A 26,087-nucleotide genomic window follows, 5' to 3' on the forward strand; every position below is an offset into this window, starting at 1 on the left:
GACGTTCTCGAGGAAGACTTTCAGGACACCACGGGTTTCCTCGTAGATGAGTCCAGAGATACGTTTAACTCCACCTCTACGTGCAAGACGACGGATGGCAGGCTTGGTGATACCCTGGATGTTGTCTCGAAGAACTTTCCTGTGACGCTTGGCGCCCCCCTTTCCAAGACCTTTTCCTCCTTTACCACGACCAGACATGTTTACGTTCAGTGAAGATGTACTGAGATGAACTTTGTTTCGCGATACCAAATTATATATAGCTTCAATTTACGACCCGTGAGAAGGCACCATACCTTGAAAAGTTCGGCAGCACAAACTAGGCGATTAGTAAAATCAACGCTGATTGGCTAAGGTATAAACCCGCCTCGGGCCTGATCTGTTATACATGGAATCCACATACACACATCTTACATATTTACTGTGTCGGTTTTCTTATCATAGTTTATACTTAATTTATATCATTAACTGTTACGAAATATTAAATATATAATACATGTTTATATAAGTGTACTGCACACCTGTACAATTCATCGAAAAGAATTAAATTGGTAATAAATGAATGTGCAGTGTGTAAAAAAAAAAACCAAAACAAAAAAAAAGGAAAAAAACCTGATCAGGAGGTATCAGATGGTATGAGGCAAAAGATATGGTCAGAGCCAGTAGCTAAAATCTAAGAGACATTAACTGATTTCACAAAATTAATGTAAAATATTCAAGAGACACAATATGATTCCTGTATTCCTTCTCCATAAAGGAACATACTCCTATTTTAATAATAATTAGCAGATTGACCATTAGGAACATCATGACTATGTTATAAATCCATAGTATAAGAATGATAATGGTATTTACATTTTTGTTATAATTAAAGATATCTTCTTCTTTCTTTTTTTTAATGTACACATTTGTGTTAGTTTGAGTTTTGCTCGCAGTGGGACAGTTACCATTTATAGCAATAGTTTTGACAGTTTGTGATATATCAATTTACTGTTTCTCATGTTGTCCATTTGTTAAGAAAGTTTCCACTGAAATATACCTGTATTGCTGTATTTATTTTATTCATGGGATATATATGTGTGCGTGTGTTTATGCGAGCCATCTTACATATATTTATTATAGATGAATGCACGCTTATTCAATAATTAGAGTATCAATTGTATGTAATGTGAAGGCATCTTTTCTAAAGGTTTTGGTGGCCGTGAAAACGGCCGTTTTGAGTTTGTCAAGAGACAAAAGAGAATCTAAGCTCTCTCGCCACGGATACGTCTGGCAAGCTGGATATCTTTGGGCATGATGGTGACTCTCTTGGCGTGGATAGCGCACAAGTTGGTGTCCTCAAAGAGTCCGACAAGGTAGGCTTCGCTGGCTTCCTGGAGAGCCATGACGGCTGAACTCTGGAAACGCAGGTCGGTCTTGAAGTCCTGAGCAATCTCACGGACCAGACGCTGGAATGGCAGTTTCCTGATCAGCAGCTCTGTGCTTTTCTGGTATCTCCTGATCTCACGAAGAGCGACGGTTCCTGGCCTGTATCTGTGGGGTTTCTTGACGCCACCAGTTGCTGGAGCGCTCTTACGGGCTGCCTTGGTGGCCAGTTGTTTACGTGGAGCTTTACCTCCAGTAGATTTTCTTGCGGTCTGCTTGGTACGTGCCATCTTCGACGAGTGTCAAATGAATGAATGAGCCAGACGGTCCTCTGTATACACTTTATACCGAGTCGACGATTAACTGTCTGCTCTCCGATATCACAGCACCCCCACTAACGACAATCGCCATTGGTGATCTTGACCGAGAGAGGTGGTCAGCGATTAGTCGATAATAACCCGTTCCGATTGGCCAGGTGAAAAAATCATTTCGATCCGGCTTTTGCACAGAATTTGTGTACTCCGAAAAATATCGTCCGTGTACTTAGTGGAACAAAACTTTTATTCCAATTATAACTAAAACTTATTTGATTTACATAAAGTATTAAACACCATCTATATTCTACAGGATGTAATTGATACTTTAAAAAAAGCAAAAACAAACTGATCAATTAAATAACAACCCATTAGAATATTGCACAACTTACATTCACTCAATATTTTAACCTATTGATTCTCTGGCATTAAAATGGGAATAGTATATGCTGAATGATCATCTGATACCTCAATTCAATTACAATAAACCCAGCATCATACCCCCCCCCCCCCCCTAATAAATAAATAAGTAAATAAAGATGTAGATTTATCAAAGAGAAACATAACAGATCTATAGTTCAGAAGATCTACGTCATATGCATTTGTATGTTTTATCATTCATGATTTAGCTAAGTAACAAAAGAACTTACTTTTATAGTTTGATTTGCACAGAAATATCCGGGCATGTAAGTCCAAAACACTAGTTGTAATTGTAAATACAGACACAATGAGAGCCACTTGATTCTGGAAAGAGAGGGGAAAAAAATCTCAGGAAGACTGTATGTTTCAAAGTTCATCATGCAAACTATAAGGTGTAGATTTCAGTTTTTTTGCTATCCTGTTCAGTGTCAAAGAAAGAAGAAAGAAAGAAAGAATAATGTAACCAGAGTAGGATCATAATAAAATAATGATAAAAAAAATGCATGTTTGTTCTCTCTCTCTCTCTCTCTCTCTCTCTCTCTCTCTCTCTCTCCGCATGTTTCCTTTCAATCAGAATTCAACATCACTAATCTTATGATAATGTGTATCAACCCACTTTCTAGTTAGTCTACATCATATATGAATGATGTACATTATTTGTTGTACTCATATTGCTTAGCCTTATAAATGTTGGATTTGAATAATGTAAATGCATGTATTTTTTTTTAGTGTATTCACTAAACAGACCTCAATCAATATCATGCAGTTAGTTGCAGGAGCAAAATAAAAAAAAAAACACACATTCATAGCTATGTTTGGTGTTTGTTTTTTCTCTCATCTCACCCCCCACCCATAATTTTTCTTTCAAATCTTCATTACTACTCCTGTAAATTTTACTACTCGACTATTCATACTCTGGTCTGTAGCCGTGAACATTATGAAAAAAGCATGCACCTTGCATTACAAACCCTTGCCATGTTACTCATTTACAATTTGCTTATATCTCCTTTTTAATATCTTATTTGTGAGTTTGTGTTGTTAATGCCCCCCCCCCCCCCCCCTTCTGAACCATACCATAGTCAGATATGAATTAATGATATGTAATAACACATTATCACAGAAAAACTAGAAGGGGCTTAATGTACCTGTATAAAGTGTATATGAATTCATTGTACTTGCATGTTTCTTTGCAACTTGCATTTGTAATTAAGACATCTTTTCGAAAAATATTGGTAGCCCTGAAAAGGGCTTTTGTTGAAGGTTTGCAATCTGCAATGATGCTATGATTGCTTATTTTTTAGCTGCTGTCTTCTTGGGAGTCTTGGCTTTCTTTGGCTTGGCTGCTGCTGCTTTTTTCGGAGTCTTGGCCTTCTTTGGCTTGGCTGCTGCCTTCTTAGGGGATTTGGCTGCCGTCTTCTTCTTGGGTGTCTTAACTTTCTTAGGTCCAGCTGCTTTCTTGGGGGACTTCTTCTTCTTCTCAGCAGTCTTTTTCTCCCCTGCCGCCTTCCTGGGCTTAAAAGCTGTGGCCTTCTTTGGTTTGGCTGCCTTGGGTTTGGTGACTTTCTTCGCCTTTGGTTTTTTCTCTGTCTTTGGCTTGTCTCCTAACTTGAAAGAGCCAGTGGCGCCTGTTCCTTTGGCTTGTTTCAGAGCGCCTTTCTTCACTCCGTTCTTGAGTGCCATTTTAAGGTGGACATTAATGGGGTTGACGTCGTTTCCCACTTTAAAGTTGGCCATTATGTACTTCAGAATGGCCTGTCTGGAAGATCCACCACGCTCTTTCAGGGATTCCAAGGCGGCCCTGATCATGTCAACGTACTTGGGGTGTGCTGCAGGTACCTTAGGCTTAGTAACCTTCTTCTTGACTGGGGTTGTGGTTGCTGTGTCTGCCATGGCTTCGGACGAAACGAAAACGCTGTACAATTCACTGCGAACTAATACGAGGAAATAGTGAAGTCTCACGCTCTCGCTGCTTTTGTTTACAGCGGGCGCGGACGTCCTCGAAAACATCCCTTAAAATCGAAGCGCATATGCATAGTAGAATCGATGTGTGTTTTGATGCCGATGTTTACATCCTTGCTGCGCCGTTTAATGAGTACCGATTGCACCTATTTTATGAAAATCACATTGTGTGGATATATCCCTACCATATCATCTGCATATTTTACGTAAATTCTCCGCTAAAGGAACTCAAATGAAAGGAAAACGTAGGACAGAGTAGCAAATTCCAACTCCAAATGCCGATAAAGTCACGCAATGTCTTTAAAATTGATAATTATTCACAGAAAATTACATTTTTTTAACGTCCAACATACAGACATAAGTGTATTGTATATCGTCTATTGTGTAGAAGGCCCATACATATCTTCTTTTTAATGAAATTCACACCAGGTCCATACACCCAGAAACACACGATACACAGAACAAGAGCAAGAGAGAATTATAAATTTTTAAAGTTGTCAGAAAGAAAAACAAATAAATAAAATAAAAAAAGAAAGAAAAAGTCGTCACTTTAATAATAATATCAAAATATTCATTGGCAAAAGTCATAGGATTTTTTGAAAAATAAAGAAAATTGAATTACATTATCTACTTTACGCGAAGTGCGATGTACAGTATAGTACGTGCAAGAAAACGGCGTTATGTTAACAAATGCACATACAGTCAAAAAGCATATCAACATAAATATAGATATACTAAGGTAGTAGTTGATCATGAATTGGGAAAAAAAACGGGTGATGAATGACGTGAATAAATAATTAGTTCATTTGTGCAATCATGAAAACATTGCCAAAACTGCAGTTTTCACGTGTGCACATCTTACTTAGACCTTAATTTGTAATGCGCAGACCATGCATACGTAGGTGAAAGTACATTCACCGTTTTGATATCAATTCAAATAGAAAAAGAATATTAATAATAATAATAATAATAAAATAACGCACACATAATCTCCCCCATGAAACACTGTATAAAATCAGAATCGGATGTCGCAATTGTTCAAGTACATATCATTCTAACATTATGCATGCATTTATATCACTAGTTTAACCAATGAGCATGATCGAGATTTGAGCTCAAATTTTAATTTTTTCACACACTAATGTATTTTTGAGGGGTAACTGATATAAATTAAATTTGTGTTTAGCATTTGAGAGCGTTGGAACAACATCAAATTGGATATTAATTGAACATGAATAGAAATTTATGTAAGAGGTTGACGGTGTGTGGCAATGCATTCAATAAACGTGTAATGGGTATCTGCATTGTACATGTGTGCTTAATTACATGCTATAGAGACATCTTTTCGAAAAATATGGGTGGCCGTGAAAACGGCCGTTTGGTACAGACAAGTCAAGTCGACAGGGCTGACTTTTTACTTGGCGGCTGGCTTCTGGGTCTTCTTGGGGAGGAGCACGGCCTGGATGTTGGGCAAAACACCACCCTGTGCGATGGTCACACCGGACAGAAGTTTGTTCAACTCCTCGTCGTTGCGGATAGCAAGCTGCAGATGACGGGGGATGATTCTGGTTTTCTTGTTGTCACGGGCTGCGTTGCCTGCCAACTCCAACACTTCAGCGGCCAAGTACTCAAGGACAGCGGCCAGATACACTGGGGCACCGGCTCCCACTCTCTCGGCGTAGTTGCCCTTCCTCAGCAGACGGTGGATACGACCAACGGGAAACTGTAGTCCGGCACGGGAAGATCGGCTCTTTGCCTTTCCCTTCACTTTGCCTCCTTTACCACGTCCTGACATTTTAGATTGGTGTGTGGGTTGGGCGCTGACAAAATTAAATCAACGAATAACACGCCATGCGCTGCGCCACTCTATTTAAACACTTCCACGGATTGAGATGATTCACCAATCACAGCGCTCGTTTTAAACGCACCTCGGGCGTCATGACCAATATGATGTTTACAAAGACGTCCGCAATTTACCTGTACGCTTCAATCCGCCTCGTGTTATATATAAATCTACCGAGAGCAATGCGCCATTCATAGTTTCAGTCTTCACACTGTAAACATGCCACCCAAAGTTGGATCTAAAGGTTCTAAGAAAGCTGCCACCAAGGCTAAGGCCCAGAGAACTGGGGACAAGAAGAAGCGCAGGAGGAGGAGGGAATCCTACGCTATCTACATCTACAAAGTCTTAAAACAGGTGCACCCTGACACTGGAGTTTCCAGCAAGGCCATGAGCATCATGAATTCTTTCGTCAATGACATCTTCGAGAGAATTGCCGCTGAGGCCTCCCGTCTGGCCCACTACAACAAACGCTCAACCATCACCAGCAGAGAAATCCAGACTGCAGTCCGCCTTCTCCTGCCAGGTGAATTGGCCAAGCATGCTGTCTCTGAAGGTACCAAAGCTGTCACCAAGTACACCAGCAGCAAGTAAACTGCAGGGATATGTAGTTGACATAACCAAACGGCCCTTTTCAGGGCCACACAATTTTTTCGAAAAGCTACCATCATTACAATACGCAGTTACTGGTACATTAAATTTGTGTTCAATAGTCATGATTGTTTCAAGACTATACATTCACTATCAAAATGAGTACCCATCTTCACAGAAACTGAAATTACAACAGGCTGTCACATCTAAGAATAAAACAGTTCTGTCTCTATTACTGTACACCAATTACTTATTGATCTTCATTATTCAATATTATCGTACAATTTAATATATCAAAACGGCGCAATCTACAATATGGTCATAAAATAATGAGCTAAACATTATCAGTGTCTGCTTTTCAATCATGATTAAAGTCAATTTCACTGCCCTATATTTTAATAGTTTTAATCCTTTTCACCATAGCAATTTAATATCATTTCAACATGTAAGATAATAAAAATACAATTCTGCAGTTTTCAATTAAAATTTCTGATTTCAATTACTTATTCTGTCATGTTTTAGACACTTACAAGAGAAATCAATGAGGGTTGGAGGATCAAATGACATGAATATATTTCTTTACATTATCATTAAATCAATGCGCAATAACTGACCTATTTAAATTTAAACAATAGTCATCTTCTGACATGTGAAATGTGGCTTACTTTAATATCATTCTTTGATTAGGCTAAGTGTAAAAGTGATTGTTCATAACTCATGTGACTTCCAACCACTCTTATTTCGAGTGCATGTGGCAGGGGAAATGAATGCTAACTCATTACTAATGACAGGTAAAAGTGTAGTATGTCTCACAGAGTGTGTCGGTGTATTTCACGGCATTTGTGATAGAGGCATCTTTTCTAAAAGTTTGGTGGCCGTTAAAACGGCCGTTTGTTTGTTGTCAGTGCTGCAAGCACACAGGAGTGGCAGTTTAACCGCCGAATCCGTAGAGGGTACGTCCCTGTCTCTTCAGAGCGTAGACAACGTCCATGGCTGTGACGGTCTTTCTCTTGGCATGCTCTGTGTATGTGACTGCATCACGGATGACGTTCTCGAGGAAGACTTTCAGGACACCACGGGTTTCCTCGTAGATGAGTCCAGAGATACGTTTAACTCCACCTCTACGTGCAAGACGACGGATGGCAGGCTTGGTGATACCCTGGATGTTGTCTCGAAGAACTTTCCTGTGACGCTTGGCGCCCCCCTTTCCAAGACCTTTTCCTCCTTTACCACGACCAGACATGTTTACGTTCAGTGAAGATGTACTGAGATGAACTTTGTTTCGCGATACCAAATTATATATAGCTTCAATTTACGACCCGTGAGAAGGCACCATACCTTGAAAAGTTCGGCAGCACAAACTAGGCGATTAGTAAAATCAACGCTGATTGGCTAAGGTATAAACCCGCCTCGGGCCTGATCTGTTATACATGGAATCCACATACACACATCTTACATATTTACTGTGTCGGTTTTCTTATCATAGTTTATACTTAATTTATATCATTAACTGTTACGAAATATTAAATATATAATACATGTTTATATAAGTGTACTGCACACCTGTACAATTCATCGAAAAGAATTAAATTGGTAATAAATGAATGTGCAGTGTGTAAAAAAAAAAACCAAAACAAAAAAAAAGGAAAAAAACCTGATCAACAGGAGGTATCAGATGGTATGAGGCAAAAGATATGGTCAGAGCCAGTAGCTAAAATCTAAGAGACATTAACTGATTTCACAAAATTAATGTAAAATATTCAAGAGACACAATATGATTCCTGTATTCCTTCTCCATAAAGGAACATACTCCTATTTTAATAATAATTAGCAGATTGACCATTAGGAACATCATGACTATGTTATAAATCCATAGTATAAGAATGATAATGGTATTTACATTTTTGTTATAATTAAAGATATCTTCTTCTTTCTTTTTTTTAATGTACACATTTGTGTTAGTTTGAGTTTTGCTCGCAGTGGGACAGTTACCATTTATAGCAATAGTTTTGACAGTTTGTGATATATCAATTTACTGTTTCTCATGTTGTCCATTTGTTAAGAAAGTTTCCACTGAAATATACCTGTATTGCTGTATTTATTTTATTCATGGGATATATATGTGTGCGTGTGTTTATGCGAGCCATCTTACATATATTTATTATAGATGAATGCACGCTTATTCAATAATTAGAGTATCAATTGTATGTAATGTGAAGGCATCTTTTCTAAAGGTTTTGGTGGCCGTGAAAACGGCCGTTTTGAGTTTGTCAAGAGACAAAAGAGAATCTAAGCTCTCTCGCCACGGATACGTCTGGCAAGCTGGATATCTTTGGGCATGATGGTGACTCTCTTGGCGTGGATAGCGCACAAGTTGGTGTCCTCAAAGAGTCCGACAAGGTAGGCTTCGCTGGCTTCCTGGAGAGCCATGACGGCTGAACTCTGGAAACGCAGGTCGGTCTTGAAGTCCTGAGCAATCTCACGGACCAGACGCTGGAATGGCAGTTTCCTGATCAGCAGCTCTGTGCTTTTCTGGTATCTCCTGATCTCACGAAGAGCGACGGTTCCTGGCCTGTATCTGTGGGGTTTCTTGACGCCACCAGTTGCTGGAGCGCTCTTACGGGCTGCCTTGGTGGCCAGTTGTTTACGTGGAGCTTTACCTCCAGTAGATTTTCTTGCGGTCTGCTTGGTACGTGCCATCTTCGACGAGTGTCAAATGAATGAATGAGCCAGACGGTCCTCTGTATACACTTTATACCGAGTCGACGATTAACTGTCTGCTCTCCGATATCACAGCACCCCCACTAACGACAATCGCCATTGGTGATCTTGACCGAGAGAGGTGGTCAGCGATTAGTCGATAATAACCCGTTCCGATTGGCCAGGTGAAAAAATCATTTCGATCCGGCTTTTGCACAGAATTTGTGTACTCCGAAAAATATCGTCCGTGTACTTAGTGGAACAAAACTTTTATTCCAATTATAACTAAAACTTATTTGATTTACATAAAGTATTAAACACCATCTATATTCTACAGGATGTAATTGATACTTTAAAAAAAGCAAAAACAAACTGATCAATTAAATAACAACCCATTAGAATATTGCACAACTTACATTCACTCAATATTTTAACCTATTGATTCTCTGGCATTAAAATGGGAATAGTATATGCTGAATGATCATCTGATACCTCAATTCAATTACAATAAACCCAGCATCATACCCCCCCCCCCCCCCCTAATAAATAAATAAGTAAATAAAGATGTAGATTTATCAAAGAGAAACATAACAGATCTATAGTTCAGAAGATCTACGTCATATGCATTTGTATGTTTTATCATTCATGATTTAGCTAAGTAACAAAAGAACTTACTTTTATAGTTTGATTTGCACAGAAATATCCGGGCATGTAAGTCCAAAACACTAGTTGTAATTGTAAATACAGACACAATGAGAGCCACTTGATTCTGGAAAGAGAGGGGAAAAAAATCTCAGGAAGACTGTATGTTTCAAAGTTCATCATGCAAACTATAAGGTGTAGATTTCAGTTTTTTTGCTATCCTGTTCAGTGTCAAAGAAAGAAGAAAGAAAGAAAGAATAATGTAACCAGAGTAGGATCATAATAAAATAATGATAAAAAAAATGCATGTTTGTTCTCTCTCTCTCTCTCTCTCTCTCTCTCTCTCTCTCTCTCCGCATGTTTCCTTTCAATCAGAATTCAACATCACTAATCTTATGATAATGTGTATCAACCCACTTTCTAGTTAGTCTACATCATATATGAATGATGTACATTATTTGTTGTACTCATATTGCTTAGCCTTATAAATGTTGGATTTGAATAATGTAAATGCATGTATTTTTTTTTAGTGTATTCACTAAACAGACCTCAATCAATATCATGCAGTTAGTTGCAGGAGCAAAATAAAAAAAAAAACACACATTCATAGCTATGTTTGGTGTTTGTTTTTTCTCTCATCTCACCCCCCACCCATAATTTTTCTTTCAAATCTTCATTACTACTCCTGTAAATTTTACTACTCGACTATTCATACTCTGGTCTGTAGCCGTGAACATTATGAAAAAAGCATGCACCTTGCATTACAAACCCTTGCCATGTTACTCATTTACAATTTGCTTATATCTCCTTTTTAATATCTTATTTGTGAGTTTGTGTTGTTAATGCCCCCCCCCCCCCCCCTTCTGAACCATACCATAGTCAGATATGAATTAATGATATGTAATAACACATTATCACAGAAAAACTAGAAGGGGCTTAATGTACCTGTATAAAGTGTATATGAATTCATTGTACTTGCATGTTTCTTTGCAACTTGCATTTGTAATTAAGACATCTTTTCGAAAAATATTGGTAGCCCTGAAAAGGGCTTTTGTTGAAGGTTTGCAATCTGCAATGATGCTATGATTGCTTATTTTTTAGCTGCTGTCTTCTTGGGAGTCTTGGCTTTCTTTGGCTTGGCTGCTGCTGCTTTTTTCGGAGTCTTGGCCTTCTTTGGCTTGGCTGCTGCCTTCTTAGGGGATTTGGCTGCCGTCTTCTTCTTGGGTGTCTTAACTTTCTTAGGTCCAGCTGCTTTCTTGGGGGACTTCTTCTTCTTCTCAGCAGTCTTTTTCTCCCCTGCCGCCTTCCTGGGCTTAAAAGCTGTGGCCTTCTTTGGTTTGGCTGCCTTGGGTTTGGTGACTTTCTTCGCCTTTGGTTTTTTCTCTGTCTTTGGCTTGTCTCCTAACTTGAAAGAGCCAGTGGCGCCTGTTCCTTTGGCTTGTTTCAGAGCGCCTTTCTTCACTCCGTTCTTGAGTGCCATTTTAAGGTGGACATTAATGGGGTTGACGTCGTTTCCCACTTTAAAGTTGGCCATTATGTACTTCAGAATGGCCTGTCTGGAAGATCCACCACGCTCTTTCAGGGATTCCAAGGCGGCCCTGATCATGTCAACGTACTTGGGGTGTGCTGCAGGTACCTTAGGCTTAGTAACCTTCTTCTTGACTGGGGTTGTGGTTGCTGTGTCTGCCATGGCTTCGGACGAAACGAAAACGCTGTACAATTCACTGCGAACTAATACGAGGAAATAGTGAAGTCTCACGCTCTCGCTGCTTTTGTTTACAGCGGGCGCGGACGTCCTCGAAAACATCCCTTAAAATCGAAGCGCATATGCATAGTAGAATCGATGTGTGTTTTGATGCCGATGTTTACATCCTTGCTGCGCCGTTTAATGAGTACCGATTGCACCTATTTTATGAAAATCACATTGTGTGGATATATCCCTACCATATCATCTGCATATTTTACGTAAATTCTCCGCTAAAGGAACTCAAATGAAAGGAAAACGTAGGACAGAGTAGCAAATTCCAACTCCAAATGCCGATAAAGTCACGCAATGTCTTTAAAATTGATAATTATTCACAGAAAATTACATTTTTTTAACGTCCAACATACAGACATAAGTGTATTGTATATCGTCTATTGTGTAGAAGGCCCATACATATCTTCTTTTTAATGAAATTCACACCAGGTCCATACACCCAGAAACACACGATACACAGAACAAGAGCAAGAGAGAATTATAAATTTTTAAAGTTGTCAGAAAGAAAAACAAATAAATAAAATAAAAAAAGAAAGAAAAAGTCGTCACTTTAATAATAATATCAAAATATTCATTGGCAAAAGTCATAGGATTTTTTGAAAAATAAAGAAAATTGAATTACATTATCTACTTTACGCGAAGTGCGATGTACAGTATAGTACGTGCAAGAAAACGGCGTTATGTTAACAAATGCACATACAGTCAAAAAGCATATCAACATAAATATAGATATACTAAGGTAGTAGTTGATCATGAATTGGGAAAAAAAACGGGTGATGAATGACGTGAATAAATAATTAGTTCATTTGTGCAATCATGAAAACATTGCCAAAACTGCAGTTTTCACGTGTGCACATCTTACTTAGACCTTAATTTGTAATGCGCAGACCATGCATACGTAGGTGAAAGTACATTCACCGTTTTGATATCAATTCAAATAGAAAAAGAATATTAATAATAATAATAATAATAAAATAACGCACACATAATCTCCCCCATGAAACACTGTATAAAATCAGAATCGGATGTCGCAATTGTTCAAGTACATATCATTCTAACATTATGCATGCATTTATATCACTAGTTTAACCAATGAGCATGATCGAGATTTGAGCTCAAATTTTAATTTTTTCACACACTAATGTATTTTTGAGGGGTAACTGATATAAATTAAATTTGTGTTTAGCATTTGAGAGCGTTGGAACAACATCAAATTGGATATTAATTGAACATGAATAGAAATTTATGTAAGAGGTTGACGGTGTGTGGCAATGCATTCAATAAACGTGTAATGGGTATCTGCATTGTACATGTGTGCTTAATTACATGCTATAGAGACATCTTTTCGAAAAATATGGGTGGCCGTGAAAACGGCCGTTTGGTACAGACAAGTCAAGTCGACAGGGCTGACTTTTTACTTGGCGGCTGGCTTCTGGGTCTTCTTGGGGAGGAGCACGGCCTGGATGTTGGGCAAAACACCACCCTGTGCGATGGTCACACCGGACAGAAGTTTGTTCAACTCCTCGTCGTTGCGGATAGCAAGCTGCAGATGACGGGGGATGATTCTGGTTTTCTTGTTGTCACGGGCTGCGTTGCCTGCCAACTCCAACACTTCAGCGGCCAAGTACTCAAGGACAGCGGCCAGATACACTGGGGCACCGGCTCCCACTCTCTCGGCGTAGTTGCCCTTCCTCAGCAGACGGTGGATACGACCAACGGGAAACTGTAGTCCGGCACGGGAAGATCGGCTCTTTGCCTTTCCCTTCACTTTGCCTCCTTTACCACGTCCTGACATTTTAGATTGGTGTGTGGGTTGGGCGCTGACAAAATTAAATCAACGAATAACACGCCATGCGCTGCGCCACTCTATTTAAACACTTCCACGGATTGAGATGATTCACCAATCACAGCGCTCGTTTTAAACGCACCTCGGGCGTCATGACCAATATGATGTTTACAAAGACGTCCGCAATTTACCTGTACGCTTCAATCCGCCTCGTGTTATATATAAATCTACCGAGAGCAATGCGCCATTCATAGTTTCAGTCTTCACACTGTAAACATGCCACCCAAAGTTGGATCTAAAGGTTCTAAGAAAGCTGCCACCAAGGCTAAGGCCCAGAGAACTGGGGACAAGAAGAAGCGCAGGAGGAGGAGGGAATCCTACGCTATCTACATCTACAAAGTCTTAAAACAGGTGCACCCTGACACTGGAGTTTCCAGCAAGGCCATGAGCATCATGAATTCTTTCGTCAATGACATCTTCGAGAGAATTGCCGCTGAGGCCTCCCGTCTGGCCCACTACAACAAACGCTCAACCATCACCAGCAGAGAAATCCAGACTGCAGTCCGCCTTCTCCTGCCAGGTGAATTGGCCAAGCATGCTGTCTCTGAAGGTACCAAAGCTGTCACCAAGTACACCAGCAGCAAGTAAACTGCAGGGATATGTAGTTGACATAACCAAACGGCCCTTTTCAGGGCCACACAATTTTTTCGAAAAGCTACCATCATTACAATACGCAGTTACTGGTACATTAAATTTGTGTTCAATAGTCATGATTGTTTCAAGACTATACATTCACTATCAAAATGAGTACCCATCTTCACAGAAACTGAAATTACAACAGGCTGTCACATCTAAGAATAAAACAGTTCTGTCTCTATTACTGTACACCAATTACTTATTGATCTTCATTATTCAATATTATCGTACAATTTAATATATCAAAACGGCGCAATCTACAATATGGTCATAAAATAATGAGCTAAACATTATCAGTGTCTGCTTTTCAATCATGATTAAAGTCAATTTCACTGCCCTATATTTTAATAGTTTTAATCCTTTTCACCATAGCAATTTAATATCATTTCAACATGTAAGATAATAAAAATACAATTCTGCAGTTTTCAATTAAAATTTCTGATTTCAATTACTTATTCTGTCATGTTTTAGACACTTACAAGAGAAATCAATGAGGGTTGGAGGATCAAATGACATGAATATATTTCTTTACATTATCATTAAATCAATGCGCAATAACTGACCTATTTAAATTTAAACAATAGTCATCTTCTGACATGTGAAATGTGGCTTACTTTAATATCATTCTTTGATTAGGCTAAGTGTAAAAGTGATTGTTCATAACTCATGTGACTTCCAACCACTCTTATTTCGAGTGCATGTGGCAGGGGAAATGAATGCTAACTCATTACTAATGACAGGTAAAAGTGTAGTATGTCTCACAGAGTGTGTCGGTGTATTTCACGGCATTTGTGATAGAGGCATCTTTTCTAAAAGTTTGGTGGCCGTTAAAACGGCCGTTTGTTTGTTGTCAGTGCTGCAAGCACACAGGAGTGGCAGTTTAACCGCCGAATCCGTAGAGGGTACGTCCCTGTCTCTTCAGAGCGTAGACAACGTCCATGGCTGTGACGGTCTTTCTCTTGGCATGCTCTGTGTATGTGACTGCATCACGGATGACGTTCTCGAGGAAGACTTTCAGGACACCACGGGTTTCCTCGTAGATGAGTCCAGAGATACGTTTAACTCCACCTCTACGTGCAAGACGACGGATGGCAGGCTTGGTGATACCCTGGATGTTGTCTCGAAGAACTTTCCTGTGACGCTTGGCGCCCCCCTTTCCAAGACCTTTTCCTCCTTTACCACGACCAGACATGTTTACGTTCAGTGAAGATGTACTGAGATGAACTTTGTTTCGCGATACCAAATTATATATAGCTTCAATTTACGACCCGTGAGAAGGCACCATACCTTGAAAAGTTCGGCAGCACAAACTAGGCGATTAGTAAAATCAACGCTGATTGGCTAAGGTATAAACCCGCCTCGGGCCTGATCTGTTATACATGGAATCCACATACACACATCTTACATATTTACTGTGTCGGTTTTCTTATCATAGTTTATACTTAATTTATATCATTAACTGTTACGAAATATTAAATATATAATACATGTTTATATAAGTGTACTGCACACCTGTACAATTCATCGAAAAGAATTAAATTGGTAATAAATGAATGTGCAGTGTGTAAAAAAAAAAACCAAAACAAAAAAAAAGGAAAAAAACCTGATCAACAGGAGGTATCAGATGGTATGAGGCAAAAGATATGGTCAGAGCCAGTAGCTAAAATCTAAGAGACATTAACTGATTTCACAAAATTAATGTAAAATATTCAAGAGACACAATATGATTCCTGTATTCCTTCTCCATAAAGGAACATACTCCTATTTTAATAATAATTAGCAGATTGACCATTAGGAACATCATGACTATGTTATAAATCCATAGTATAAGAATGATAATGGTATTTACATTTTTGTTATAATTAAAGATATCTTCTTCTTTCTTTTTTTTAATGTACACATTTGTGTTAGTTTGAGTTTTGCTCGCAGTGGGACAGTTACCATTTATAGCAATAGTTTTGACAGTTTGTGATATATCAATTTACTGTTTCTCATGTTGTCCATTTGTTAAGAAAGTTTCCACTGAAATATACCTGTATTGCTGTATTTATTTTATTCATGGGATATATATGTGTGCGTGTGTTTATGCGAGCCATCTTACATATATTTATTATAGATGAATGCACGCTTATTCAATAATTAGAGTATCAATTGTATGTAATGTGAAGGCATCTTTTCTAAAGGTTTTGGTGGCCGTGAAAACGGCCGTTTTGAGTTTGTCAAGAGACAAAAGAGAATCTAAGCTCTCTCGCCACGGATACGTCTGGCAAGCTGGATATCTTTGGGCATGATGGTGACTCTCTTGGCGTGGATAGCGCACAAGTTGGTGTCCTCAAAGAGTCCGACAAGGTAGGCTTCGCTGGCTTCCTGGAGAGCCATGACGGCTGAACTCTGGAAACGCAGGTCGGTCTTGAAGTCCTGAGCAATCTCACGGACCAGACGCTGGAATGGCAGTTTCCTGATCAGCAGCTCTGTGCTTTTCTGGTATCTCCTGATCTCACGAAGAGCGACGGTTCCTGGCCTGTATCTGTGGGGTTTCTTGACGCCACCAGTTGCTGGAGCGCTCTTACGGGCTGCCTTGGTGGCCAGTTGTTTACGTGGAGCTTTACCTCCAGTAGATTTTCTTGCGGTCTGCTTGGTACGTGCCATCTTCGACGAGTGTCAAATGAATGAATGAGCCAGACGGTCCTCTGTATACACTTTATACCGAGTCGACGATTAACTGTCTGCTCTCCGATATCACAGCACCCCCACTAACGACAATCGCCATTGGTGATCTTGACCGAGAGAGGTGGTCAGCGATTAGTCGATAATAACCCGTTCCGATTGGCCAGGTGAAAAAATCATTTCGATCCGGCTTTTGCACAGAATTTGTGTACTCCGAAAAATATCGTCCGTGTACTTAGTGGAACAAAACTTTTATTCCAATTATAACTAAAACTTATTTGATTTACATAAAGTATTAAACACCATCTATATTCTACAGGATGTAATTGATACTTTAAAAAAAGCAAAAACAAACTGATCAATTAAATAACAACCCATTAGAATATTGCACAACTTACATTCACTCAATATTTTAACCTATTGATTCTCTGGCATTAAAATGGGAATAGTATATGCTGAATGATCATCTGATACCTCAATTCAATTACAATAAACCCAGCATCATACCCCCCCCCCCCCCCCTAATAAATAAATAAGTAAATAAAGATGTAGATTTATCAAAGAGAAACATAACAGATCTATAGTTCAGAAGATCTACGTCATATGCATTTGTATGTTTTATCATTCATGATTTAGCTAAGTAACAAAAGAACTTACTTTTATAGTTTGATTTGCACAGAAATATCCGGGCATGTAAGTCCAAAACACTAGTTGTAATTGTAAATACAGACACAATGAGAGCCACTTGATTCTGGAAAGAGAGGGGAAAAAAATCTCAGGAAGACTGTATGTTTCAAAGTTCATCATGCAAACTATAAGGTGTAGATTTCAGTTTTTTTGCTATCCTGTTCAGTGTCAAAGAAAGAAGAAAGAAAGAAAGAATAATGTAACCAGAGTAGGATCATAATAAAATAATGATAAAAAAAATGCATGTTTGTTCTCTCTCTCTCTCTCTCTCTCTCTCTCTCTCTCTCTCTCCGCATGTTTCCTTTCAATCAGAATTCAACATCACTAATCTTATGATAATGTGTATCAACCCACTTTCTAGTTAGTCTACATCATATATGAATGATGTACATTATTTGTTGTACTCATATTGCTTAGCCTTATAAATGTTGGATTTGAATAATGTAAATGCATGTATTTTTTTTTAGTGTATTCACTAAACAGACCTCAATCAATATCATGCAGTTAGTTGCAGGAGCAAAATAAAAAAAAAAACACACATTCATAGCTATGTTTGGTGTTTGTTTTTTCTCTCATCTCACCCCCCACCCATAATTTTTCTTTCAAATCTTCATTACTACTCCTGTAAATTTTACTACTCGACTATTCATACTCTGGTCTGTAGCCGTGAACATTATGAAAAAAGCATGCACCTTGCATTACAAACCCTTGCCATGTTACTCATTTACAATTTGCTTATATCTCCTTTTTAATATCTTATTTGTGAGTTTGTGTTGTTAATGCCCCCCCCCCCCCCCCTTCTGAACCATACCATAGTCAGATATGAATTAATGATATGTAATAACACATTATCACAGAAAAACTAGAAGGGGCTTAATGTACCTGTATAAAGTGTATATGAATTCATTGTACTTGCATGTTTCTTTGCAACTTGCATTTGTAATTAAGACATCTTTTCGAAAAATATTGGTAGCCCTGAAAAGGGCTTTTGTTGAAGGTTTGCAATCTGCAATGATGCTATGATTGCTTATTTTTTAGCTGCTGTCTTCTTGGGAGTCTTGGCTTTCTTTGGCTTGGCTGCTGCTGCTTTTTTCGGAGTCTTGGCCTTCTTTGGCTTGGCTGCTGCCTTCTTAGGGGATTTGGCTGCCGTCTTCTTCTTGGGTGTCTTAACTTTCTTAGGTCCAGCTGCTTTCTTGGGGGACTTCTTCTTCTTCTCAGCAGTCTTTTTCTCCCCTGCCGCCTTCCTGGGCTTAAAAGCTGTGGCCTTCTTTGGTTTGGCTGCCTTGGGTTTGGTGACTTTCTTCGCCTTTGGTTTTTTCTCTGTCTTTGGCTTGTCTCCTAACTTGAAAGAGCCAGTGGCGCCTGTTCCTTTGGCTTGTTTCAGAGCGCCTTTCTTCACTCCGTTCTTGAGTGCCATTTTAAGGTGGACATTAATGGGGTTGACGTCGTTTCCCACTTTAAAGTTGGCCATTATGTACTTCAGAATGGCCTGTCTGGAAGATCCACCACGCTCTTTCAGGGATTCCAAGGCGGCCCTGATCATGTCAACGTACTTGGGGTGTGCTGCAGGTACCTTAGGCTTAGTAACCTTCTTCTTGACTGGGGTTGTGGTTGCTGTGTCTGCCATGGCTTCGGACGAAACGAAAACGCTGTACAATTCACTGCGAACTAATACGAGGAAATAGTGAAGTCTCACGCTCTCGCTGCTTTTGTTTACAGCGGGCGCGGACGTCCTCGAAAACATCCCTTAAAATCGAAGCGCATATGCATAGTAGAATCGATGTGTGTTTTGATGCCGATGTTTACATCCTTGCTGCGCCGTTTAATGAGTACCGATTGCACCTATTTTATGAAAATCACATTGTGTGGATATATCCCTACCATATCATCTGCATATTTTACGTAAATTCTCCGCTAAAGGAACTCAAATGAAAGGAAAACGTAGGACAGAGTAGCAAATTCCAACTCCAAATGCCGATAAAGTCACGCAATGTCTTTAAAATTGATAATTATTCACAGAAAATTACATTTTTTTAACGTCCAACATACAGACATAAGTGTATTGTATATCGTCTATTGTGTAGAAGGCCCATACATATCTTCTTTTTAATGAAATTCACACCAGGTCCATACACCCAGAAACACACGATACACAGAACAAGAGCAAGAGAGAATTATAAATTTTTAAAGTTGTCAGAAAGAAAAACAAATAAATAAAATAAAAAAAGAAAGAAAAAGTCGTCACTTTAATAATAATATCAAAATATTCATTGGCAAAAGTCATAGGATTTTTTGAAAAATAAAGAAAATTGAATTACATTATCTACTTTACGCGAAGTGCGATGTACAGTATAGTACGTGCAAGAAAACGGCGTTATGTTAACAAATGCACATACAGTCAAAAAGCATATCAACATAAATATAGATATACTAAGGTAGTAGTTGATCATGAATTGGGAAAAAAAACGGGTGATGAATGACGTGAATAAATAATTAGTTCATTTGTGCAATCATGAAAACATTGCCAAAACTGCAGTTTTCACGTGTGCACATCTTACTTAGACCTTAATTTGTAATGCGCAGACCATGCATACGTAGGTGAAAGTACATTCACCGTTTTGATATCAATTCAAATAGAAAAAGAATATTAATAATAATAATAATAATAAAATAACGCACACATAATCTCCCCCATGAAACACTGTATAAAATCAGAATCGGATGTCGCAATTGTTCAAGTACATATCATTCTAACATTATGCATGCATTTATATCACTAGTTTAACCAATGAGCATGATCGAGATTTGAGCTCAAATTTTAATTTTTTCACACACTAATGTATTTTTGAGGGGTAACTGATATAAATTAAATTTGTGTTTAGCATTTGAGAGCGTTGGAACAACATCAAATTGGATATTAATTGAACATGAATAGAAATTTATGTAAGAGGTTGACGGTGTGTGGCAATGCATTCAATAAACGTGTAATGGGTATCTGCATTGTACATGTGTGCTTAATTACATGCTATAGAGACATCTTTTCGAAAAATATGGGTGGCCGTGAAAACGGCCGTTTGGTACAGACAAGTCAAGTCGACAGGGCTGACTTTTTACTTGGCGGCTGGCTTCTGGGTCTTCTTGGGGAGGAGCACGGCCTGGATGTTGGGCAAAACACCACCCTGTGCGATGGTCACACCGGACAGAAGTTTGTTCAACTCCTCGTCGTTGCGGATAGCAAGCTGCAGATGACGGGGGATGATTCTGGTTTTCTTGTTGTCACGGGCTGCGTTGCCTGCCAACTCCAACACTTCAGCGGCCAAGTACTCAAGGACAGCGGCCAGATACACTGGGGCACCGGCTCCCACTCTCTCGGCGTAGTTGCCCTTCCTCAGCAGACGGTGGATACGACCAACGGGAAACTGTAGTCCGGCACGGGAAGATCGGCTCTTTGCCTTTCCCTTCACTTTGCCTCCTTTACCACGTCCTGACATTTTAGATTGGTGTGTGGGTTGGGCGCTGACAAAATTAAATCAACGAATAACACGCCATGCGCTGCGCCACTCTATTTAAACACTTCCACGGATTGAGATGATTCACCAATCACAGCGCTCGTTTTAAACGCACCTCGGGCGTCATGACCAATATGATGTTTACAAAGACGTCCGCAATTTACCTGTACGCTTCAATCCGCCTCGTGTTATATATAAATCTACCGAGAGCAATGCGCCATTCATAGTTTCAGTCTTCACACTGTAAACATGCCACCCAAAGTTGGATCTAAAGGTTCTAAGAAAGCTGCCACCAAGGCTAAGGCCCAGAGAACTGGGGACAAGAAGAAGCGCAGGAGGAGGAGGGAATCCTACGCTATCTACATCTACAAAGTCTTAAAACAGGTGCACCCTGACACTGGAGTTTCCAGCAAGGCCATGAGCATCATGAATTCTTTCGTCAATGACATCTTCGAGAGAATTGCCGCTGAGGCCTCCCGTCTGGCCCACTACAACAAACGCTCAACCATCACCAGCAGAGAAATCCAGACTGCAGTCCGCCTTCTCCTGCCAGGTGAATTGGCCAAGCATGCTGTCTCTGAAGGTACCAAAGCTGTCACCAAGTACACCAGCAGCAAGTAAACTGCAGGGATATGTAGTTGACATAACCAAACGGCCCTTTTCAGGGCCACACAATTTTTTCGAAAAGCTACCATCATTACAATACGCAGTTACTGGTACATTAAATTTGTGTTCAATAGTCATGATTGTTTCAAGACTATACATTCACTATCAAAATGAGTACCCATCTTCACAGAAACTGAAATTACAACAGGCTGTCACATCTAAGAATAAAACAGTTCTGTCTCTATTACTGTACACCAATTACTTATTGATCTTCATTATTCAATATTATCGTACAATTTAATATATCAAAACGGCGCAATCTACAATATGGTCATAAAATAATGAGCTAAACATTATCAGTGTCTGCTTTTCAATCATGATTAAAGTCAATTTCACTGCCCTATATTTTAATAGTTTTAATCCTTTTCACCATAGCAATTTAATATCATTTCAACATGTAAGATAATAAAAATACAATTCTGCAGTTTTCAATTAAAATTTCTGATTTCAATTACTTATTCTGTCATGTTTTAGACACTTACAAGAGAAATCAATGAGGGTTGGAGGATCAAATGACATGAATATATTTCTTTACATTATCATTAAATCAATGCGCAATAACTGACCTATTTAAATTTAAACAATAGTCATCTTCTGACATGTGAAATGTGGCTTACTTTAATATCATTCTTTGATTAGGCTAAGTGTAAAAGTGATTGTTCATAACTCATGTGACTTCCAACCACTCTTATTTCGAGTGCATGTGGCAGGGGAAATGAATGCTAACTCATTACTAATGACAGGTAAAAGTGTAGTATGTCTCACAGAGTGTGTCGGTGTATTTCACGGCATTTGTGATAGAGGCATCTTTTCTAAAAGTTTGGTGGCCGTTAAAACGGCCGTTTGTTTGTTGTCAGTGCTGCAAGCACACAGGAGTGGCAGTTTAACCGCCGAATCCGTAGAGGGTACGTCCCTGTCTCTTCAGAGCGTAGACAACGTCCATGGCTGTGACGGTCTTTCTCTTGGCATGCTCTGTGTATGTGACTGCATCACGGATGACGTTCTCGAGGAAGACTTTCAGGACACCACGGGTTTCCTCGTAGATGAGTCCAGAGATACGTTTAACTCCACCTCTACGTGCAAGACGACGGATGGCAGGCTTGGTGATACCCTGGATGTTGTCTCGAAGAACTTTCCTGTGACGCTTGGCGCCCCCCTTTCCAAGACCTTTTCCTCCTTTACCACGACCAGACATGTTTACGTTCAGTGAAGATGTACTGAGATGAACTTTGTTTCGCGATACCAAATTATATATAGCTTCAATTTACGACCCGTGAGAAGGCACCATACCTTGAAAAGTTCGGCAGCACAAACTAGGCGATTAGTAAAATCAACGCTGATTGGCTAAGGTATAAACCCGCCTCGGGCCTGATCTGTTATACATGGAATCCACATACACACATCTTACATATTTACTGTGTCGGTTTTCTTATCATAGTTTATACTTAATTTATATCATTAACTGTTACGAAATATTAAATATATAATACATGTTTATATAAGTGTACTGCACACCTGTACAATTCATCGAAAAGAATTAAATTGGTAATAAATGAATGTGCAGTGTGTAAAAAAAAAAACCAAAACAAAAAAAAAGGAAAAAAACCTGATCAACAGGAGGTATCAGATGGTATGAGGCAAAAGATATGGTCAGAGCCAGTAGCTAAAATCTAAGAGACATTAACTGATTTCACAAAATTAATGTAAAATATTCAAGAGACACAATATGATTCCTGTATTCCTTCTCCATAAAGGAACATACTCCTATTTTAATAATAATTAGCAGATTGACCATTAGGAACATCATGACTATGTTATAAATCCATAGTATAAGAATGATAATGGTATTTACATTTTTGTTATAATTAAAGATATCTTCTTCTTTCTTTTTTTTAATGTACACATTTGTGTTAGTTTGAGTTTTGCTCGCAGTGGGACAGTTACCATTTATAGCAATAGTTTTGACAGTTTGTGATATATCAATTTACTGTTTCTCATGTTGTCCATTTGTTAAGAAAGTTTCCACTGAAATATACCTGTATTGCTGTATTTATTTTATTCATGGGATATATATGTGTGCGTGTGTTTATGCGAGCCATCTTACATATATTTATTATAGATGAATGCACGCTTATTCAATAATTAGAGTATCAATTGTATGTAATGTGAAGGCATCTTTTCTAAAGGTTTTGGTGGCCGTGAAAACGGCCGTTTTGAGTTTGTCAAGAGACAAAAGAGAATCTAAGCTCTCTCGCCACGGATACGTCTGGCAAGCTGGATATCTTTGGGCATGATGGTGACTCTCTTGGCGTGGATAGCGCACAAGTTGGTGTCCTCAAAGAGTCCGACAAGGTAGGCTTCGCTGGCTTCCTGGAGAGCCATGACGGCTGAACTCTGGAAACGCAGGTCGGTCTTGAAGTCCTGAGCAATCTCACGGACCAGACGCTGGAATGGCAGTTTCCTGATCAGCAGCTCTGTGCTTTTCTGGTATCTCCTGATCTCACGAAGAGCGACGGTTCCTGGCCTGTATCTGTGGGGTTTCTTGACGCCACCAGTTGCTGGAGCGCTCTTACGGGCTGCCTTGGTGGCCAGTTGTTTACGTGGAGCTTTACCTCCAGTAGATTTTCTTGCGGTCTGCTTGGTACGTGCCATCTTCGACGAGTGTCAAATGAATGAATGAGCCAGACGGTCCTCTGTATACACTTTATACCGAGTCGACGATTAACTGTCTGCTCTCCGATATCACAGCACCCCCACTAACGACAATCGCCATTGGTGATCTTGACCGAGAGAGGTGGTCAGCGATTAGTCGATAATAACCCGTTCCGATTGGCCAGGTGAAAAAATCATTTCGATCCGGCTTTTGCACAGAATTTGTGTACTCCGAAAAATATCGTCCGTGTACTTAGTGGAACAAAACTTTTATTCCAATTATAACTAAAACTTATTTGATTTACATAAAGTATTAAACACCATCTATATTCTACAGGATGTAATTGATACTTTAAAAAAAGCAAAAACAAACTGATCAATTAAATAACAACCCATTAGAATATTGCACAACTTACATTCACTCAATATTTTAACCTATTGATTCTCTGGCATTAAAATGGGAATAGTATATGCTGAATGATCATCTGATACCTCAATTCAATTACAATAAACCCAGCATCATACCCCCCCCCCCCCCCCTAATAAATAAATAAGTAAATAAAGATGTAGATTTATCAAAGAGAAACATAACAGATCTATAGTTCAGAAGATCTACGTCATATGCATTTGTATGTTTTATCATTCATGATTTAGCTAAGTAACAAAAGAACTTACTTTTATAGTTTGATTTGCACAGAAATATCCGGGCATGTAAGTCCAAAACACTAGTTGTAATTGTAAATACAGACACAATGAGAGCCACTTGATTCTGGAAAGAGAGGGGAAAAAAATCTCAGGAAGACTGTATGTTTCAAAGTTCATCATGCAAACTATAAGGTGTAGATTTCAGTTTTTTTGCTATCCTGTTCAGTGTCAAAGAAAGAAGAAAGAAAGAAAGAATAATGTAACCAGAGTAGGATCATAATAAAATAATGATAAAAAAAATGCATGTTTGTTCTCTCTCTCTCTCTCTCTCTCTCTCTCTCTCTCTCTCTCTCCGCATGTTTCCTTTCAATCAGAATTCAACATCACTAATCTTATGATAATGTGTATCAACCCACTTTCTAGTTAGTCTACATCATATATGAATGATGTACATTATTTGTTGTACTCATATTGCTTAGCCTTATAAATGTTGGATTTGAATAATGTAAATGCATGTATTTTTTTTTAGTGTATTCACTAAACAGACCTCAATCAATATCATGCAGTTAGTTGCAGGAGCAAAATAAAAAAAAAAACACACATTCATAGCTATGTTTGGTGTTTGTTTTTTCTCTCATCTCACCCCCCACCCATAATTTTTCTTTCAAATCTTCATTACTACTCCTGTAAATTTTACTACTCGACTATTCATACTCTGGTCTGTAGCCGTGAACATTATGAAAAAAGCATGCACCTTGCATTACAAACCCTTGCCATGTTACTCATTTACAATTTGCTTATATCTCCTTTTTAATATCTTATTTGTGAGTTTGTGTTGTTAATGCCCCCCCCCCCCCCCCCCTTCTGAACCATACCATAGTCAGATATGAATTAATGATATGTAATAACACATTATCACAGAAAAACTAGAAGGGGCTTAATGTACCTGTATAAAGTGTATATGAATTCATTGTACTTGCATGTTTCTTTGCAACTTGCATTTGTAATTAAGACATCTTTTCGAAAAATATTGGTAGCCCTGAAAAGGGCTTTTGTTGAAGGTTTGCAATCTGCAATGATGCTATGATTGCTTATTTTTTAGCTGCTGTCTTCTTGGGAGTCTTGGCTTTCTTTGGCTTGGCTGCTGCTGCTTTTTTCGGAGTCTTGGCCTTCTTTGGCTTGGCTGCTGCCT

At 39.0% G+C, this 26,087-nt stretch overlaps 12 protein-coding genes across 12 annotated transcripts; 3 read left to right on the forward strand and 9 right to left on the reverse strand.

The window, feature by feature from the left end:
* Window positions 1-1,075: 1,075 nt before the first annotated feature.
* LOC128157343 (histone H3) lies at window positions 1,076-2,021 on the reverse strand. The gene has a single exon (XM_052819843.1). It carries the CDS (start codon window positions 1,650-1,652, stop codon window positions 1,242-1,244), a length of 411 nt encoding a protein of 136 aa, XP_052675803.1. The 5' UTR covers window positions 1,653-2,021; the 3' UTR covers window positions 1,076-1,241.
* Window positions 2,022-3,221: 1,200 nt separating this feature from the next.
* LOC128157087 (histone H1-delta-like) lies at window positions 3,222-4,445 on the reverse strand. The gene has a single exon (XM_052819454.1). The coding sequence runs from the start codon at window positions 4,101-4,103 to the stop codon at window positions 3,387-3,389; it is 717 nt and encodes a 238-aa protein (XP_052675414.1). The 5' UTR covers window positions 4,104-4,445; the 3' UTR covers window positions 3,222-3,386.
* A 942-nt stretch (window positions 4,446-5,387) lies between these two features.
* Window positions 5,388-5,862, reverse strand: LOC128157337 (histone H2A-like). Its single transcript, XM_052819836.1, has one exon. It carries the CDS (start codon window positions 5,848-5,850, stop codon window positions 5,470-5,472), a length of 381 nt encoding a protein of 126 aa, XP_052675796.1. The 5' UTR covers window positions 5,851-5,862; the 3' UTR covers window positions 5,388-5,469.
* Window positions 5,863-6,115: 253 nt separating this feature from the next.
* On the forward strand, window positions 6,116-6,987 carry LOC128157338 (histone H2B-like). The gene has a single exon (XM_052819837.1). The coding sequence runs from the start codon at window positions 6,118-6,120 to the stop codon at window positions 6,487-6,489; it is 372 nt and encodes a 123-aa protein (XP_052675797.1). The 5' UTR covers window positions 6,116-6,117; the 3' UTR covers window positions 6,490-6,987.
* Window positions 6,988-10,753: 3,766 nt separating this feature from the next.
* LOC128157335 (histone H1-delta-like) lies at window positions 10,754-11,977 on the reverse strand. The gene has a single exon (XM_052819833.1). It carries the CDS (start codon window positions 11,633-11,635, stop codon window positions 10,919-10,921), a length of 717 nt encoding a protein of 238 aa, XP_052675793.1. The 5' UTR covers window positions 11,636-11,977; the 3' UTR covers window positions 10,754-10,918.
* A 1,670-nt stretch (window positions 11,978-13,647) lies between these two features.
* LOC128157339 (histone H2B-like) lies at window positions 13,648-14,932 on the forward strand. Its single transcript, XM_052819838.1, has one exon. The coding sequence runs from the start codon at window positions 13,650-13,652 to the stop codon at window positions 14,019-14,021; it is 372 nt and encodes a 123-aa protein (XP_052675798.1). The 5' UTR covers window positions 13,648-13,649; the 3' UTR covers window positions 14,022-14,932.
* A 1,209-nt stretch (window positions 14,933-16,141) lies between these two features.
* On the reverse strand, window positions 16,142-17,087 carry LOC128157336 (histone H3). The gene has a single exon (XM_052819835.1). It carries the CDS (start codon window positions 16,716-16,718, stop codon window positions 16,308-16,310), a length of 411 nt encoding a protein of 136 aa, XP_052675795.1. The 5' UTR covers window positions 16,719-17,087; the 3' UTR covers window positions 16,142-16,307.
* Window positions 17,088-18,285: 1,198 nt separating this feature from the next.
* LOC128157089 (histone H1-delta-like) lies at window positions 18,286-19,509 on the reverse strand. The gene has a single exon (XM_052819455.1). It carries the CDS (start codon window positions 19,165-19,167, stop codon window positions 18,451-18,453), a length of 717 nt encoding a protein of 238 aa, XP_052675415.1. The 5' UTR covers window positions 19,168-19,509; the 3' UTR covers window positions 18,286-18,450.
* A 942-nt stretch (window positions 19,510-20,451) lies between these two features.
* LOC128157145 (histone H2A-like) lies at window positions 20,452-20,914 on the reverse strand. Its single transcript, XM_052819558.1, has one exon. The coding sequence runs from the start codon at window positions 20,912-20,914 to the stop codon at window positions 20,534-20,536; it is 381 nt and encodes a 126-aa protein (XP_052675518.1). The 3' UTR covers window positions 20,452-20,533.
* A 265-nt stretch (window positions 20,915-21,179) lies between these two features.
* LOC128157146 (histone H2B-like) lies at window positions 21,180-22,051 on the forward strand. Its single transcript, XM_052819559.1, has one exon. It carries the CDS (start codon window positions 21,182-21,184, stop codon window positions 21,551-21,553), a length of 372 nt encoding a protein of 123 aa, XP_052675519.1. The 5' UTR covers window positions 21,180-21,181; the 3' UTR covers window positions 21,554-22,051.
* A 383-nt stretch (window positions 22,052-22,434) lies between these two features.
* Window positions 22,435-22,868, reverse strand: LOC128157149 (histone H4). Its single transcript, XM_052819562.1, has one exon. It carries the CDS (start codon window positions 22,791-22,793, stop codon window positions 22,482-22,484), a length of 312 nt encoding a protein of 103 aa, XP_052675522.1. The 5' UTR covers window positions 22,794-22,868; the 3' UTR covers window positions 22,435-22,481.
* Window positions 22,869-23,673: 805 nt separating this feature from the next.
* LOC128157142 (histone H3) lies at window positions 23,674-24,619 on the reverse strand. The gene has a single exon (XM_052819556.1). It carries the CDS (start codon window positions 24,248-24,250, stop codon window positions 23,840-23,842), a length of 411 nt encoding a protein of 136 aa, XP_052675516.1. The 5' UTR covers window positions 24,251-24,619; the 3' UTR covers window positions 23,674-23,839.
* Between the last annotated feature and the right edge of the window lie 1,468 nt (window positions 24,620-26,087).

Source organism: Crassostrea angulata, chromosome 7 (genome assembly GCF_025612915.1).
Source record: "Crassostrea angulata isolate pt1a10 chromosome 7, ASM2561291v2, whole genome shotgun sequence".
Classification (NCBI taxonomy): domain Eukaryota; kingdom Metazoa; phylum Mollusca; class Bivalvia; order Ostreida; family Ostreidae; genus Magallana; species Magallana angulata.

Bases quoted from the DNA above. Each gene is read 5' to 3' on its own strand.
- LOC128157338 (XM_052819837.1), top strand. From the start codon at position 6,118: ATGCCACCCAAAGTTGGATCTAAAGGTTCTAAGAAAGCTGCCACCAAG.
- LOC128157146 (XM_052819559.1), top strand. From the start codon at position 21,182: ATGCCACCCAAAGTTGGATCTAAAGGTTCTAAGAAAGCTGCCACCAAG.
- LOC128157142 (XM_052819556.1), bottom strand. From the start codon at position 24,250: ATGGCACGTACCAAGCAGACCGCAAGAAAATCTACTGGAGGTAAAGCT.
- LOC128157089 (XM_052819455.1), bottom strand. From the start codon at position 19,167: ATGTTTTCGAGGACGTCCGCGCCCGCTGTAAACAAAAGCAGCGAGAGC.
- LOC128157087 (XM_052819454.1), bottom strand. From the start codon at position 4,103: ATGTTTTCGAGGACGTCCGCGCCCGCTGTAAACAAAAGCAGCGAGAGC.
- LOC128157335 (XM_052819833.1), bottom strand. From the start codon at position 11,635: ATGTTTTCGAGGACGTCCGCGCCCGCTGTAAACAAAAGCAGCGAGAGC.
- LOC128157336 (XM_052819835.1), bottom strand. From the start codon at position 16,718: ATGGCACGTACCAAGCAGACCGCAAGAAAATCTACTGGAGGTAAAGCT.
- LOC128157337 (XM_052819836.1), bottom strand. From the start codon at position 5,850: ATGTCAGGACGTGGTAAAGGAGGCAAAGTGAAGGGAAAGGCAAAGAGC.
- LOC128157145 (XM_052819558.1), bottom strand. From the start codon at position 20,914: ATGTCAGGACGTGGTAAAGGAGGCAAAGTGAAGGGAAAGGCAAAGAGC.
- LOC128157149 (XM_052819562.1), bottom strand. From the start codon at position 22,793: ATGTCTGGTCGTGGTAAAGGAGGAAAAGGTCTTGGAAAGGGGGGCGCC.
- LOC128157343 (XM_052819843.1), bottom strand. From the start codon at position 1,652: ATGGCACGTACCAAGCAGACCGCAAGAAAATCTACTGGAGGTAAAGCT.
- LOC128157339 (XM_052819838.1), top strand. From the start codon at position 13,650: ATGCCACCCAAAGTTGGATCTAAAGGTTCTAAGAAAGCTGCCACCAAG.